This window comes from Salmo salar, chromosome ssa14 (genome assembly GCF_905237065.1).
Source record: "Salmo salar chromosome ssa14, Ssal_v3.1, whole genome shotgun sequence".
Classification (NCBI taxonomy): domain Eukaryota; kingdom Metazoa; phylum Chordata; class Actinopteri; order Salmoniformes; family Salmonidae; genus Salmo; species Salmo salar.
In genome coordinates, this window is record NC_059455.1 from 25,990,161 (window position 1) to 26,005,495 (window position 15,335).

General features: G+C 42.1%; 1 protein-coding gene across 1 annotated transcript in view; it reads right to left on the minus strand.

The window, feature by feature from the left end:
* Positions 1 to 3,128: 3,128 nt before the first annotated feature.
* LOC106569209 (TGF-beta receptor type-1) overlaps positions 3,129 to 15,335 on the minus strand; it is a 56,048-nt gene continuing 43,841 nt past the window's right edge. The window contains exons 4-9 of the mRNA XM_014140342.2: positions 14,994 to 15,224; positions 14,459 to 14,626; positions 14,086 to 14,242; positions 10,626 to 10,750; positions 10,181 to 10,311; positions 3,129 to 4,074 (exon numbers count right to left, since the gene is read on the minus strand). Of these exons, the coding sequence (XP_013995817.1) occupies positions 3,949 to 4,074; positions 10,181 to 10,311; positions 10,626 to 10,750; positions 14,086 to 14,242; positions 14,459 to 14,626; positions 14,994 to 15,224 (938 nt within the window). The 3' untranslated portion in view covers positions 3,129 to 3,948. The remainder of the gene's footprint in view (positions 4,075 to 10,180; positions 10,312 to 10,625; positions 10,751 to 14,085; positions 14,243 to 14,458; positions 14,627 to 14,993; positions 15,225 to 15,335) is intronic.

A 15,335-nucleotide genomic window follows, 5' to 3' on the forward strand; every position in this document is an offset into this window, starting at 1 on the left:
TCTCAGCTTTTAGAGAAAAGTCCATCCTCTTTGTCTATGTGGCAGTTAGCAGATGTGTGCAAACAGGGGTGGGGAACATGGTGTATAAGAGGCGTTTAGCTTGTCTGTGCGGATTAAGATAGCTGACGTTGCCACCATTGTCTGTTATTTCCTGCAAGTTAACACCCAAAGGAGTTCCTGCAGATAGTACAAACGGGATGTCACATACTGCAGTTGCACCCAGCTCTTATCTGTACACCAAGACAAGGCTGCATCAGCAAGAAAAACACTAGCATATAACACATGGACAATTCTAAGTAAAACACAGGATAGCATGACTGATTTTGTAATTTTCCACGACAGAACTTTCAGGCTGGATCCCAATTATCAAATACTGTACGTTTCACAATGATTTGCTTACCAGAAACATTTTAAAAATTCTGTTTCACAATCTGTACTACACAGCAGAGCTTAATATCAATTTCCAATTTTGCAGTTGCATCAGAAGCCCACTACTAAATATGAATGCCTTGCTGCCAATCTCACTGGTCTTTTTCCCCTTCTGCTAATCAGAGCATTTCATTCAGTACACAACTGCAGGGCACTTCCTCGTTTAGTGCTTGAGTTCAGGTCAGTGACAGCAGTAATCATGCCTGTATAATGATGGCTACATACTGTATCACTGGCAGAATGGGGAATTCAGTTACACACACACTAGTTAAACTAAACTAATGGGGAATGGTACAGTATACAGGTATAAAGCACCATACATGACATACAGCACACACCACATTTGTAGATTATAGAACAATTGGGAAAGGAAATATCATAAAACATTGACATTGGAGGGGGTAAATACAAGGTTCCTGGTGAACACTAGACTTGCAGATAGTGAGCATAGTTAGTGGAGTGCTGCTGATAGGGACTCAGAGGCTGTTGATGTTGCTGAGAGGAATACCTGGATGTTTCTAGCTTCAGAAAAGTGAAATGCTGCTTCAGAAAGTGAAAGGCTGCTGGTGATTTGAGACAGAAAAATGCGGTAGAAAGTAACATTTTTGGATGAGTAAATGACAACGGTTGCATCTTGTGTTCCACTGTAAAATAATAATACTTTTTTTGGTTCAACATAAACAGTATATTATAGCAGCAATATTCTTCACCTCAAGTCTGATGAATGTGACCAAAAAACACAATCTATTGTTTTTCATCCACATGGCCGGTTGATCAATTCCACATTCTATGTATGGCACAACATTTAAAGGGTGTTTTGGTTGGTTAAAGCAGGTTATGCTGTAAACGTGCTGAAAGACAAAAACCAACACAACACAGTAGCAGATATGAATACATGTGCCTTTGTTAAAAAAAATATATAAAAAAATTTAAAAAAAAAAAAACACACACACACACACACACACACACACACACACACACACACACACACACACACACACACACACACACACACACACACACACACACACACAAAAATAACACTACTCGTCAAACAAAATGCCATGGCACTTACTGACGAGCATCCATCTGAACTCTTCATCTACTCCTGTTATTTGGGATTCAGATTTTTTATCATGTAAGGCAACAATGCCCAAAAGTGCATTCCTTACTGCTGAAGCGATACGAAACGATGTCTACACAATTTCCTTTACTCGCTTAAATTCATGTTTACTGTGTTTTGTCCTATTGGAAAATAAGAAGTGAGGTCACATGATCAAATCTATAAGTTTAAAAGCATAAGGATATTACCAACTAATAAAGTAACATTTTGTTTTTTCTTTCATGTCAACAATGAAAGATAAACTACAGGACCTGTATAGGTCTCAAGGGGCTTTCTCACGGTCAAGGTAGAGCTGTACACATCTCTAAGATATATAAATGTACATTCTTGTTTGAAATGTTACGCCCATAGATATGTGAAAACTCATTGACATAAAAGCAATACAAGTATACAGGAAATAAAAAAGCCTACATAATGTAGCTCCATCAATGCTTTCCCTTAAAACTATACAGGATGTATTACTGCTAAGAAGAGTGACAGGTAAACTGGTATCATGGTGCTGCTTAGGCCTAATGGCAACCCTGGGTTTTATTCATTAGTGCACACCTTAGCAAAATGTTTAAAAACTACCTTATTAGATACATTTAGTCCAGGTAGACCCATCCTGTTTCAGTCCATTTTCTTCCGTTTGGTGCCTAATGAATATGACCTTGATCTCCACTGCATCAATTCCTATGGCAGTGGGAGGAGCCATTTGTTCAGAGAACCTCCTGCTACTACATTAACATATGATTGGATGACTGATTCAGAGAACTTCCTTGTTATGGTTGAAATAAAAGAGCAGTTTGTATTAAATAGAGGTACATGTATATCTATCAGCGTACATGTACTGCATGTACACATACAGAATGTACACCTGTATACACACACACACACCAAATGCATTGGAATAGAGTACACCCATTCATATACAGTGCATTAAGAAAGTATTCAGACCCCTTGACTTTTTCCACATCTTGTTACGTTACAGCTTTATTCTAAAATGGATTAAATACATTTTCCACTAACCAATCTATCTACACACAATACCCCATAAGAACAAAGCAATCTTGGTTTCATCTGGCCACTCTACCCTAAAGGCCCGATGCATATATATGCAGGACTCCACCAAATCAGGCCTTTAGGGTAGAGTGGCCAGATGAAACCAAGATTGCGTCACATCTGGCGGAAACCTGGCACCATCCCTACGGTGAAGCATGGTGGTGGCAGTATCATGCTCTGGGGATGTTTTTCAGTGGTAAGGACTGGGAGACTTGTCACGATCAAGGTAAAGATGAACAGAGCAAAGTACAGACAGATCCTTGATGAAAACCTGCTCCAGAGCGCGCAGGACCTCAGACTGGGGCGACGGTTCACCTTCCAACTGGACAAGGACCCTAAGCACACAGCCAAGACAACGCAGGAGTGGCTTCGGGAAAAGTCTGAACGTCCTTGAATGGCCCAGCCAGAGCCCGGACTTGAACCCGATCGAACAATTCTGGAGAGACCTGAAAATAGCTGTGCAGCAACACTCCCCATCCAACCTGACAGAGGTTGAGTTTTTTTTTATACATTTGCAAACATTTATATAAAAAAAATTGCTTTGTCATCATGGGTAGTGTGTGTAGATTGATCAGTGGGAAAAAAAACAATTTAATCAATTTTAGAATATGGCTGTAACGTAACAAATGTGGAATAAGTCAATGGGTCTGAATACACTGTAAACACTTTAAGGAACATATATATACACACATAGCAATGAACAAGATATTGCATATTTCACTGAATATTTGATGAAGCTTAATGAGGTCATGTCCTGTTTTGCTTGACAAAACACATACAAAAATATGGATCTGGCATCTGTAAAATAAACGTTTTAAGGTGAAAGATCTTAAGTGAAATAAAGAAATTCATATAAGTAACACTTAATCATGTTTAAACAAAACACTTCAATAGACACTGACCTTGGTACTTTGAGAAATGACCAGAGAGAGGTATATCAAAATTTAGAATTTCTTTCAATGCATATTTTCTTTGATTCAGAATATTTGCAATGGAATTCCTACAGGAGGTCCCAATAAAGTCCAGCGTTTCTTGCATGGGGTAAGAAAGAAGGGATGGATACAGACAGGCAAAACAACAGGAGGGACAGGGGGTTGTGTCTCCGCATCCAGAGTCTAGAATGTTATCCAGAATCTACCCATGTCCTGATGCAATCTCAGAGGAGAACAGAGAAGAGCAGAGAAGCAATCTCTCCCATTCCTTCAAGGCTGATTGGACATTGAAGGTACACAAACCCACCTGAATTGTACTATCCCCTCCCTCCCTCTTCAGAGAAAGAGATGTCGAAGAGAGCAGCACATAGCGATGGGGACAGAAAGAAAATCCAGACAGACCGGTAGTCTTGACCCTCTAGTCTACATCTTGATGCCCTCTTGCTGGCTGAGCTGGGACAGGGACTTCTTGATGCGCAGCGCGGTGAGGCGGGCCGCTCCGTTGGAGTACCAGCACTCCCTCATGATCTTAGCCATCACCCGCAGCACCTGGGGAGGGGACAGTGGCAGGGGAGAAAGTGGGTCAACATCACAAGCAGCAATAACACACCCATACTTTGTTTTGCAAGTTGTTGAGCACTGAGATAGTTTCTGCCCCCACCAATCGTTGAATATACACCACGTCTGTAGCAATGTGACAATTAGAGTTGCAAGGCTACTGGTAATTTACCAGAATCTTCAGTATTTTTGGTAATCTATCATAACTTTGGTCATTTGTAATTGAATAACTTAAAAAATATATATATTCATATTTGGTGTTTATTTTTTATATCTGTGTCCACATCGACCATGAATTTCTAGTAGATAGACCATATGGTTCCAGAGAAAATAGCCTAATTAATGAAAAACATTCATTAGGAATGGAATTATTTTCAATTACCTCTGAAACTTGTCCAACTATTTTCTTTTTTCATAACTGCCACCAGTTTGAAACCAAAACATTGACAAATGCATATTGACAACGTAAAATTAATAAGTGTCTAAAAATATTAAGCATATTTCATGCAGAATCTATCATATTAAACATCAATGGTATTCACTAAATTGATAGTTTTACAGCTTTTTCATTTTAAATCATCTTGGTTTAATTATTTCATATATTTTACATGTGATAAAGCCACAGAGAGCCAGCGATAATTACCTGTGATAATCTAAAGTACAACAAATGACCACTAGATGTGATAAATTACATAAAATCCTTGGAAGATACCAAAATGCTGGTATTTTACTGGTAAACTTCTGGATATATACCCAGTAATATACCCTCCCTTTGCAACCCAAGTCACAATGTCATTCTTTGAAGTAGAATCACTGTTGTTGTGAAAGAACTCATGAGCGTGAGAGAGATAAACAGTGACAGAGACTCAGAGGCATGGTGTTGAACCTGCAGCAGAAGTCTGAACTAAGACTTCAACCCATAGTCTGCACGTCTCAGCAAAGACAACGTTACCCTGTAAGTAATGGAGACACAATGGAGCTCTGACGTGAAGAGGCTGGTCAGATTTACAACATCCAGGCCACAGCCACAAGCCTGAATACCAATCCACAGCATCCCTATTTATCAATGCCCCAATCGCCGCCAAAGGTCCTGGCGGTCCTGTTGATGTGTCAGTGATTCTACGGTGTTGAATGCAGGGCTGTAATCAGCAGTATGCCTGGACACTGAACGCCTACTGTGAAGCATGAGCCGAGGCAGCGGATCGGACAGTGAAGGACGAATTGGCCAATAGACTTTAGTGCAAAAAATAACAGACAGGACATTGACATAACGACTTGGATAAATCAAAGATATTCTCAGTAGTTAATAGACAGAGTTGATGCCTGAAAAGTTTAAAACAAAACTTCGGTATGGCTCTACTATTGCCAACCTGTTACCTGCCCTCTCTCAGGAAAAGGCCAAATAAGCACCTAAGTAGGCCTAAGCAATAGCCCAAAATACATTTAAACCATAAACACATCATTTTCCATGGAAATATCAACGCATCATAAACATTATTCCCATCAACCAATACATATTCCTTGAAGACTCGCACATGACGCAAATTATTCTGCAACGGCACGCCAACAGGGATACAGTGCAGAGCTTCAAACAAACACATCGTTAGGTTAAATAAAAGCTATAATTATTCTTCAACCAACACTTTGATTGTTCTTCTAATAACATATTTCACATTGCTAGAGCATGTACTACTAAATGGGCAGCTTTAAACACAGTAGAAAGAAACATGGTTTAATTACTGCCCTGTGCAACAAACAACTTTGGCGACTTTATGTCAAAGCATTGTCGGCACACGGAATGCACAACTCTAACCAGAATGTTCTCTTTTGTTTCAGGATTCTTGAAGATACCTGGCAGCATAGATGCGGTAAAGAAGTCAATGAAACTCATCACAAAAACTTCCATGGAAATGCGAGGTGGAAAGATCCCGAATCTCCTCATTGCCCCACAGAAAAATGTGCCTACATTTAGGCTGTTTATTTCACACCGTTGTGGTTAAAATCAACATACAACGCTTGTATGGATGTCAACCCCAATACATGTTCATGTCATCGTCGCCAATCAACTGCATTGCAGTTAAAACGAATGACTATCACCGGGGTCCACCAATGTTTCCCGGGCCCCATGTTCCCACTGAAATAATTTCAATCAATCAAAATTGGCACAAATGCTTATGTCCAAATCATTTGTATTGTAATAAAATGTGGCCTTGTTTGGGACAGAGATCATTAGAATAATACCCAGTGTGGTTTGCAAGTGTTCATTTTCACCTAACATTTTGTTAATTTAACAGAAGCTTTTATCACATCATAGTGCCATCGCACTTCTGACACCAAAGCAGTACATTTGGGGTGACAAGGGGCCACAAAATTGTGAGCCGCTATATAAAAAAAATGGTATAGAAAAGTATTTTGTATTTTGAAAGTGCGCAAAAATGTTCTAAATACATTATATTGTAGTTCAGGCCAGTAAAATACAAATGACAAATTTGTAAGTCGCTCTGGATAAGAGCGTCTGCTAAATGACTTAAGTAAAATACTCAGAAGTAACTGAAAAACACATTTCAAAAACGTAACGGAAATACTGCCCATCTCTGTTCAATCACGCAACAGTGGATCAAAATCACCAAAAGACATGTTTACATTAAGGGTATGAAAAATAAGCTATGTAAAATATTTGTTATCACATTTGTTCTCTATGCTAGCTATGCTACTAGCTTACAGTGCCTTCAGGAAGTATTCAGACCCCTTGACTTTTTCCACATTTTGTTTCGCTACAGCCTTATTCTAAAATGTATTAAATCGTTTTTTCCCCCCTCATCAATCTACACAAAATACCCCATAATGACAAAGCAAAAATAGGTTTTTAGAAATGTTTGCAAATTTATTAAAAATCCGAAACGGAAATATCACATTTACATAAGTATTCATACCCTTTACTCAGTACTTTGTTGAAGCAACTTTGGCAGCGATTACAGCGTCGAGTCTTCTTGGGTATGACGCTACAAGCCTGGCGACCTGAATTTGGGGAGTTTTTCACATTCTTCTCTGCAGATCCTCTCAAGCTCTGTCAGGTTGGATGGGGATCATTGCTGCACAGCTATTTTCAGGTTTCTCCAGAGATGTTCGATCGGGTTCAAGTCCGGGCTCTGGCTGGGCCACTCAAGGACATTCAGAAACTCGTCCTGAAGCCACTTCTGCATTGTCTTTGCTCTGTGCTTAGGGTCGTTGTCCTGTTGGAAGGTGAACCGTCACCCCAGTTTGAGGTCCTGAGCACGTTTTCATCAAGGATCTCTCTGTACTTTGCTCCCTTCATCTTTGCCTCGATCCTAACTAGTCTCAATGCCTCTGAAAAACATCCCCAGAGCATGATGCTGCCACCACCATGCTTCCCTGAGGGATGGTGACATGTTTCCTCCAGACATGACGCTAGGCATTCAGGCCAAAGAGTTCAATCTTGGTTTCAACAGACCAGAGAATCTTGTTTATCATGGTCTGAGTCTTTCAGTGCCTTTTGGCAAACTCCAAGCGGGCTGTCGTGTGCCTTTTACTGAGGAGTAGCGTCCGTCTGGCCACTACCATAAAGGCCTGATTGGTGGAGTGCTGCAGAGATGGCTATCCTTCTGCAAGGTTCTCCTATCTACACAGAAGAACTGCAGAGCTCTGTCAGAGTGTGACAGTCGGGTTCATGGTCACCTCCCTGACCAAGGCCCTTCTCCCCCGCTTGCTCAGTTTAGCTGGGAGGCCAGCTCTAGGAAGAGTCTTGGTGGTTCCAAACTTCTTCCCTTTAAGAATGATGGAAGTGTTCTTGGGGACCTTCAATGCTGCAGAATTTTTTTGGTTCCCTTTCCCAGATCTGTGTCTCGACACAATCTTGTCTCGGAGCTCTACAGAGAATTCCTTCGATCTCATGGCTTGGTTTTTGCTCTGACATGCACTGTCAACTGTGGGACCTTATATAGACAGGTGTGTGCCTTTCCAAATCATGTCCAATCAATTGAATTTACAACAGATGGACTCCAATCAAGTTGTAGAAACATCTTAAGGATGATCAATGGATACAGGATGCACCTGTGCTCAATTTCAAGTCTCATAGCAAAGGGTCTGAATACTTATGTTAATAAGGTATGTTTTTTATTTTTAATACATTTGCAAAAATGTAAAAAAAAGAATCTGTTTTGGCTTTGTCATTACGGGATACTGTGTGTAGATTGCTGAGGAAAAACCTTTATTTAATCAACTTTATAATAAGGCTTTAACGTAACAAAATGTGGAAAAAGACAAAAGGGTCTGAATACTTTCCGAAGCCACTGTTTATTAACGGGAGTCAGCCTTTAGCATTCAACTTCTTCTAAACTTGAAAAGGGACTACTTGTAAATGTTATGTAGCAAAAACAGCCAAATATCGAAATGTAACATTAGTAACCACATTGTGGGCCTGTTACAATACATCACTGATGATGGATGACCAATATCCAGTGGTGTAAAGTACTTAAGTAAAAGATACTTTAAAGTACTACTTAAGTCGTTTTTTTGGGGTATCTGTACTTTACTATTTATAAATTATTGACAACTTTTACTTCACTACATTCCTAAAGAAAATACATGTACTTTTTACTCCATACATTTTCCTTGACACCCAAAGGTACTCGTTACATTTTAAATGCTTAGCAGGACAGGAAGATGGTCCATTCACACACTTATCAAGTGAATACGTGGTCATCCCTACTGCCTCTGATCTGGCGTCTCACTAAACACACGATTCGTTTGTAAATGATGGCTGAGTGTTCGAGTGTGCCCCTGGCTATCCGTACATTATAAAAACCAAGAAAATTGTGCTGTCTAGTTTGCTTAATATAAAGAATTTGAAATTATTTATACTTTTACTTTTGATACTTAAATATATTTTAGCAATTACATTTACTTTTGATATTTAAGTATATTTTACTCAAATAGTATTTTACTGGGTGACTTTCACTTGAGTCATTTTCTATTAAGGAATCTTTACTTTGTACTCAAGTATGAAAATCGGACACTTTTTCCACCACTCCCAATGTCACATTTGTTAGATCAGATTTGTTGAATGTGCACCAATCCGGCGTCTTTCTATCCCCCACGGTCTGCGTTCCATTGACGTCTTTACCGCATCTTATAATAAACAGAGTTCCTGAACCAACACTGCGTTTCATTGTTGAGAAGTCACGGACATGTGCTCCGCTTCAGAACCAGCGGTCTGTGTGAATGCTTTGCTTATTAGAGGAGACAGCTACACAACATGACCCTGGCTGGAACAGACCTGTCTAGACATCCAGATAAACTCATTCTCTTAACTAAAGGCTGCTGCTACTTGTATGTATGTATGTATGTATGTATGTATGTATGTATGCAGGCGGCTCGCACCCACGCAGCCGAGCTGTGGAAATGTTTATGACTTTTAACATTGGCAACATTATAGAGAGAGAGAGAGAAAGCTCAGCACTGCTGAAAGAACACCAGTCCATCTCCAGATTTAAAGTGAGGAGCAGCATAGACAAGGGCAGAGAGATGAGTCTTCTATTCATCTCTTTGAATATGTCCCTGATGTGCTATGAGTGATTTAGACTGATGGGCCATTTAATATTCACAAGCTTGTCCATCAATCCAGTGGTTTGCTTTACAGCTGACCTGGGATGCTGATGCTCTGGCAGCAGCCATTGTAACCTTGCAGGGGATGATGATTCGATTAGGAGGCTTTATTACTGCAAATTGGATGTAATCTAATTGTCTGTTCTCCAGCAATAAAAAGTGCATCAATAAAGACAGAGGAGATCTAGTGATGATGAAGTGGGAAGGCTGTTTGCAGGAGACCGAAAGGAGAATAGAGACAAAACAATGGAGAAAGATAGCGAGAGAGATAGCGAGAGAGAGAGAGATAGCGAGAGAGAGAGAGATAGCGAGAGAGAGAGAGAGAGAGAGAGAGAGAGAGAGAGAGAGAGAGAGAGAGAGAGAAGAGGTAGACAGTCCAACCGACAAACAGAGAGAGGGAGCGAGAAACAAAATGGATGATATTCCTAAGGGCAGTGAAGTACAGCAAGGCAAGAAGTGCATGGTGTAATACCTCGCAGCTCTGCCACCTGTTGGGGATGTTGGCCCGTAGTTTCTGGTCACACACCACCCTCCTCATCTCCTCCACCGAGGGGTCTGGCTGGACCAGGTCATAGTAGGGCAGCTGGTAGTCCTCGTGGATACCTTGGGGGCAACAGACACAGGATTGGATTAGACAAACGCTTACACAGAATAAAGGCCAATGCTAATCTAAGAACACAGGCCAATGGCAATCTACGATATAATTCTGACAGAAAGTGTTGAAAATACTAGAGAATGACAAATATGATGACACCAAGCCTTAAAGGGACAGATGAGAGAAGAGTCAGAGTCCCACAGATCCAAAGCCTTGTGTCAGTGGCTGGCTGCACTGTGTAATGGACTTGATGCTTCAGAATTAGCCAAGGTCCTTGGGGCCAAAACAACTCGGAGCTAAAAGGAGCATAGTGTTAGCTCACCTCCTATTGAGCATCTCCGTGCGATCTCCCAAAACACCAGGCCCATGGCGTAGATATCTGCCCGCTTGAATGACTCAAAATGCTTCATGTTTATGGAGTCATCCAGGACTTCAGGGGCCATGTACCTGAGGAGACATTCATCAGACAGTTCCCTTTAGCCTCTCAGACAGAGTGACAACATTATTCGCAGAGTATCTTGAGTGACCCTGTACACTCTCAAGGCTATTGTCCAATCATTCACTACGTGATGATCTCATCGAGGTGAGCCTTGCAGTGTTGTCAGGAGAGTGGGAAAGCAGGAGAGGGAAAGCGGGAGAGAGAGAGCAGGAGAGCGTAAGCAAGACTGAGCGAGCGAGAGGGGCTGTAGTAGGTTAGAGTTCACGGTCCATCACAGTGTACATGAAATGACAGGAAGGGCAGAGTGTGGCAAGAATACAAAGCCAGGCGACACATTAGCACACTGTCACAGACTGCAGCGCCGCCTGGTGGGGGGAACATGTCGTTGGAGGCCTCAGGGGACAGTGGTGGTGAGATGGGGGGGGGGGAAGAGTTGGTTCTTCTGTCCTTGTGGGGACCTAAAATCCTCAACGCCCCCACAAGGATAGTAAAACAAGGAACATTTCCCGAGGACAAAGGCTATTTTAAGCTTAGAGGTTAGGTTTAGATTATGTGTTGTTAGGTTTGGGGTTCATTTTGGGGTTAGGGAAAATAGGATTTTGAACGGAAATTAAATTTTAGGTCTCCACGAGGACAGAAGAACATAACGTGTGTTTGCACACGTCAGTGTAAGTGTGCATGTATGTGCGCGTGTGAGCTTGTCTGTGTTGGAGTGGGGTTGACAGCACACACAGAAAGACCGCATCAGTGAAGCGGATTAGCTGGTGCCTGCTGGTGACCGCTGTGACCAGCCAAGCCCCCCAGCACTGCTCTACATGCCCCACTCTGCAACACTTCAGCTTCAACCTTCCTCCTTCACACGACAGTCTTCCTTCCACACTTCCCCTCACACCCCCTTCCATCCCGCTGTACAGCATTAGCCGGATACATTGTTTTACACGTGAAAATGGTTACGTCCTCGTCTACTCTTTTACACATCGTTGTCCATTCCTTATATCATTGTGGGAACGACACTGGACACTGTCCTCTTAATTATGACACCTACAGTTGAAGTCAGAAGTTTACATGCACCTTATCCAAATACATTTAAACTCAGTTTCACAATCCCTGACATTTAATCCCAGTAAAATTCCCTGTTTTAGGTCAGTTAGGATCACCACTTTATTTTAAGAATGTGAAATGTCAGAATAATAGGGAATTATTTATTTCAGCTTTTATTCATTTCATCACATTCCCAGTGGGTCAGAAGTTTACATACATTCAATTAGTATTTGGTAGCGTTGCCTTTAAATTGTTTAACTTGGCTCACATGTTTTGGGTAGCTTTCCACAAGCTTCCCACAATAAGTTGGGTGAATTTTGGCCCATTCCTCCTGACAGAGCTGGTGTAACTGAGTCAGGTTTGTAGGCCTCCTTGCTCGCACAAGCCTTTTCAGTTCTGCCATCAAATTTTCTATGGGATTAAGGTCAGGGCTTTGTGATGACCACTCCAATACCTTGACTTTGTTGTCCATAAGCCATTTTGCCACAACTTTGGAAGTATGCTTGGGGTTGTCCATTTGGAAGACCCATTTGCGACCGAGCTTTAACTTCCTGACTGAGGTCTTGAGATGTTGCTTCAATATATCCACATCATTTTCCTTTCTCCTGATGCCATCTAGTTTGTGAAGTGCACCAGTCCCTCTTGGAGCAAAGCACCCCCAAAACATGATGCTGCCACCCCCGTGCTTCACGGTTGGGATGGTGTTCTTTGGCTTGCAAGCCTCCCCCTTTTTCCTCCTAACATAACGATGGTCATTATGACCAAAAAGTTATATTTTTGTTTCATCAGACCAGAGGACATTTCTCCAAAAAGTATGATCTTTGTCTCCATGTGCAGTTGCAAACCGTAGTCTGGCTTTTTTTATGGCGGTTTTGGAGCAGTGGCTTCTTTCTTGCTGAGCGGCCTTTCAGGTTATGTCGATATAGGACTCGTTTTACTGTGGATATAGATACTTTTCTACCTGTTTCCTTCACAAAGTCCTTTGCTGTTGTTCTGGGATTGATTTTCACTTTTCGCACCAAAGTATGTTCATTTCTAGGAGACAGAACGCGTGTCCTTCCTGAGTGGTATGATGGCTGCGTGGTCCCATGTGTTTGTACTTGCATACTATTGTTTGTACAGATGAACGTGGTACCTTCAGGCATTTGGAAATTGCTCCCAAGGATTAAACAGACTTGTGGAGGTCTACAATTTTTTTTCTGAGGTCTTGGCTGATATATTTTGATTTTCCCATGATGTCACGCAAAGAGGCACTGGGTTTGAAGGTAGGCCTTGAAATACATCCACAGGTACACCTCCAATTGACTCAAATGATGTCAATTAGCCTATCAGAAGCTTCTAACGCCATAACATCATTTTCTGGAATTTTCCAAGCTGTTTAAAGGCACGGTCAACTTAGTGTATACAAACTTCTGACCCACTGGAATTGTGATACAGTGAATGATATCTGTCTTAACAATTGTTGAAATAATGACTTGTGTCATGCACAAAGTAGATGTCCTAAATTACTTGCCAAAACTATAGTTTGTTAACATTAAATTTGTGGAGTGGTTGAAAAACGAGTTTTAATGTCTCCAACCTAAGTGTATGTAAACTTCCGACTTAAACTGTAAACAATGAACATTAGTGATAAATGGCATTACTAACGCAAATAAAAGTAATGCAGGCAATACCTTAAAGCGGTAATCAGCAGTAGAAACAATAACAAAGGATCCGTCTCACCCCTGGTTCAGTAAACAGCTGAGGGATTGGGCTGGAGAAATTGAATCACTCTCAAATTCATAGACCGAGCTATGGATGCAAGAATTCACCATTCATGATATCAAAATGATCGTTTGAACCATGTTTTACACTGTTACCCGAGAAGTGTAATGGACCAATCGGATCAGATAGCGATGCTTTGCCAACACGCTCCTTCCACTGAGCGGTTTAAGATTTCAGAGATAATGCTGTATCCACTCAGCAGTCTCTCTCGTCATCACTCCTCCGCTCTCTCTATCACTCACAGGCATCCAATGTCAACCGGTCCAATGACTCAGATGTCATTTTCCCTGAGCCTCAGCCCAAGACAGACTCAATACTGACAGCACACCATTGAGGGCATACACAGCCGTGTGGAGTAAGGGACCCGAGCAAAATAATGTAACCTAATTGAGGTCTACCTAATCTTAAGTAGGTGCCGCATTACGTGAGGCTTCTCTCTGTCTGTGTGTGTGTGTGTCTGTATCCGTTTCTGTGTATGTGTGTTTCTCCCTCTGTGTGTATCGCAGACACATGTTTCTCTGGCCGTGCAGGCAGTCACCTCTTGGTTCCAACTCTGTGATTGGGGGCGATGTCGATGGTGTCAGTGGCAGAGTCATGGCGGACAGCCAATCCCAGGTCAGCGATGCAGCAAGTACCATTCTTCTTCACCAGGATGTTCTTAGACTTCAGGTCGCGGTGGGCGATGGCAGGTTTACCTGTGGGGAGGAGAACAGGGGGAAGAGGGTAAATGGAGAGAGAGAGCGAGAGCGAGCAGAAAAGGGAGAGAGAGAAGAGGAAAAGGAAGAGATGCAGAGAAAGGAATATCTGAGTGCAGAGTAAAACCACTACATTTCATAACTATGTGCATGTTATGTGGATACATATGCTATACGAAGTACATTAAGAGACACATTTTGATTGGTCCTCCTCACCTTGCGTGCCAACAATCTCCATGTGCAGGTGAGCCAGGCCGCTGGAGGTGGACAGGGACAGCTTGATCATGCCCTCCACTGTCACCGTGTACCTGTTCAGGTAGTCAAAAAGGGAGCCGTGCTCATGGTAATCTGATACCAGCCACAATTGGGTCCACGTGCCGTTATCTGAGAGGAAAGGAGAGAGAGAACAGTGAGTGAGTGAGAGAGAGAGAGAGAGAGAGCAGTTAGGTGAGCTACACTTTACACAATGCCTGCATTTACAACAGATCAGAGAAACTCAATGAAACGCTGCCTGCTAGTATCCTGACTCTACTATCTTGGTCCCAAATACACAGTTCCAACTGCATGTCAAATTAAGAGCATCATAGGTCATAGAAAATAGGATCAATACAGAGTCATGTTCAGTAGGGCACACTATCAAAACATTTTCCTACAGAAAATGAAAATCTGGGCTCTTATTGGACAAGTACCTCCCCGTTTCAAAAATGTTTCTCCCTACTGAACACTACCCTGTTCCAATATTCCGTAGGACCTTTGTTGTCAGCGGCAATGAAGCCCAGGATGTTTTCGTGGCGAAGCATGACTGTCTGGTAGATTTCGGCCTCGCGGAACCACGAGCGCTCCTCCCGGGATGAGAAGATCTTAACGGCCACCTCCTCTCCTCGCCAGCGGCCCCGCCACACCTCCCCGAACCTCCCCTTTCCGATGCTCTCCTGCAGGATGATGGTCCTGGCTATGGTCCTCTGCACCAATAGGGGCAGACCTGCAGGGGGGGGGGTGTATGGAGAGGGAGCCCAGTTATTATGAGGCCCTTTTAGGATAAGTTTAAAAGCAGTTTGATACAGCAAGGTGAGAGGACCTTGCAACTGTGATA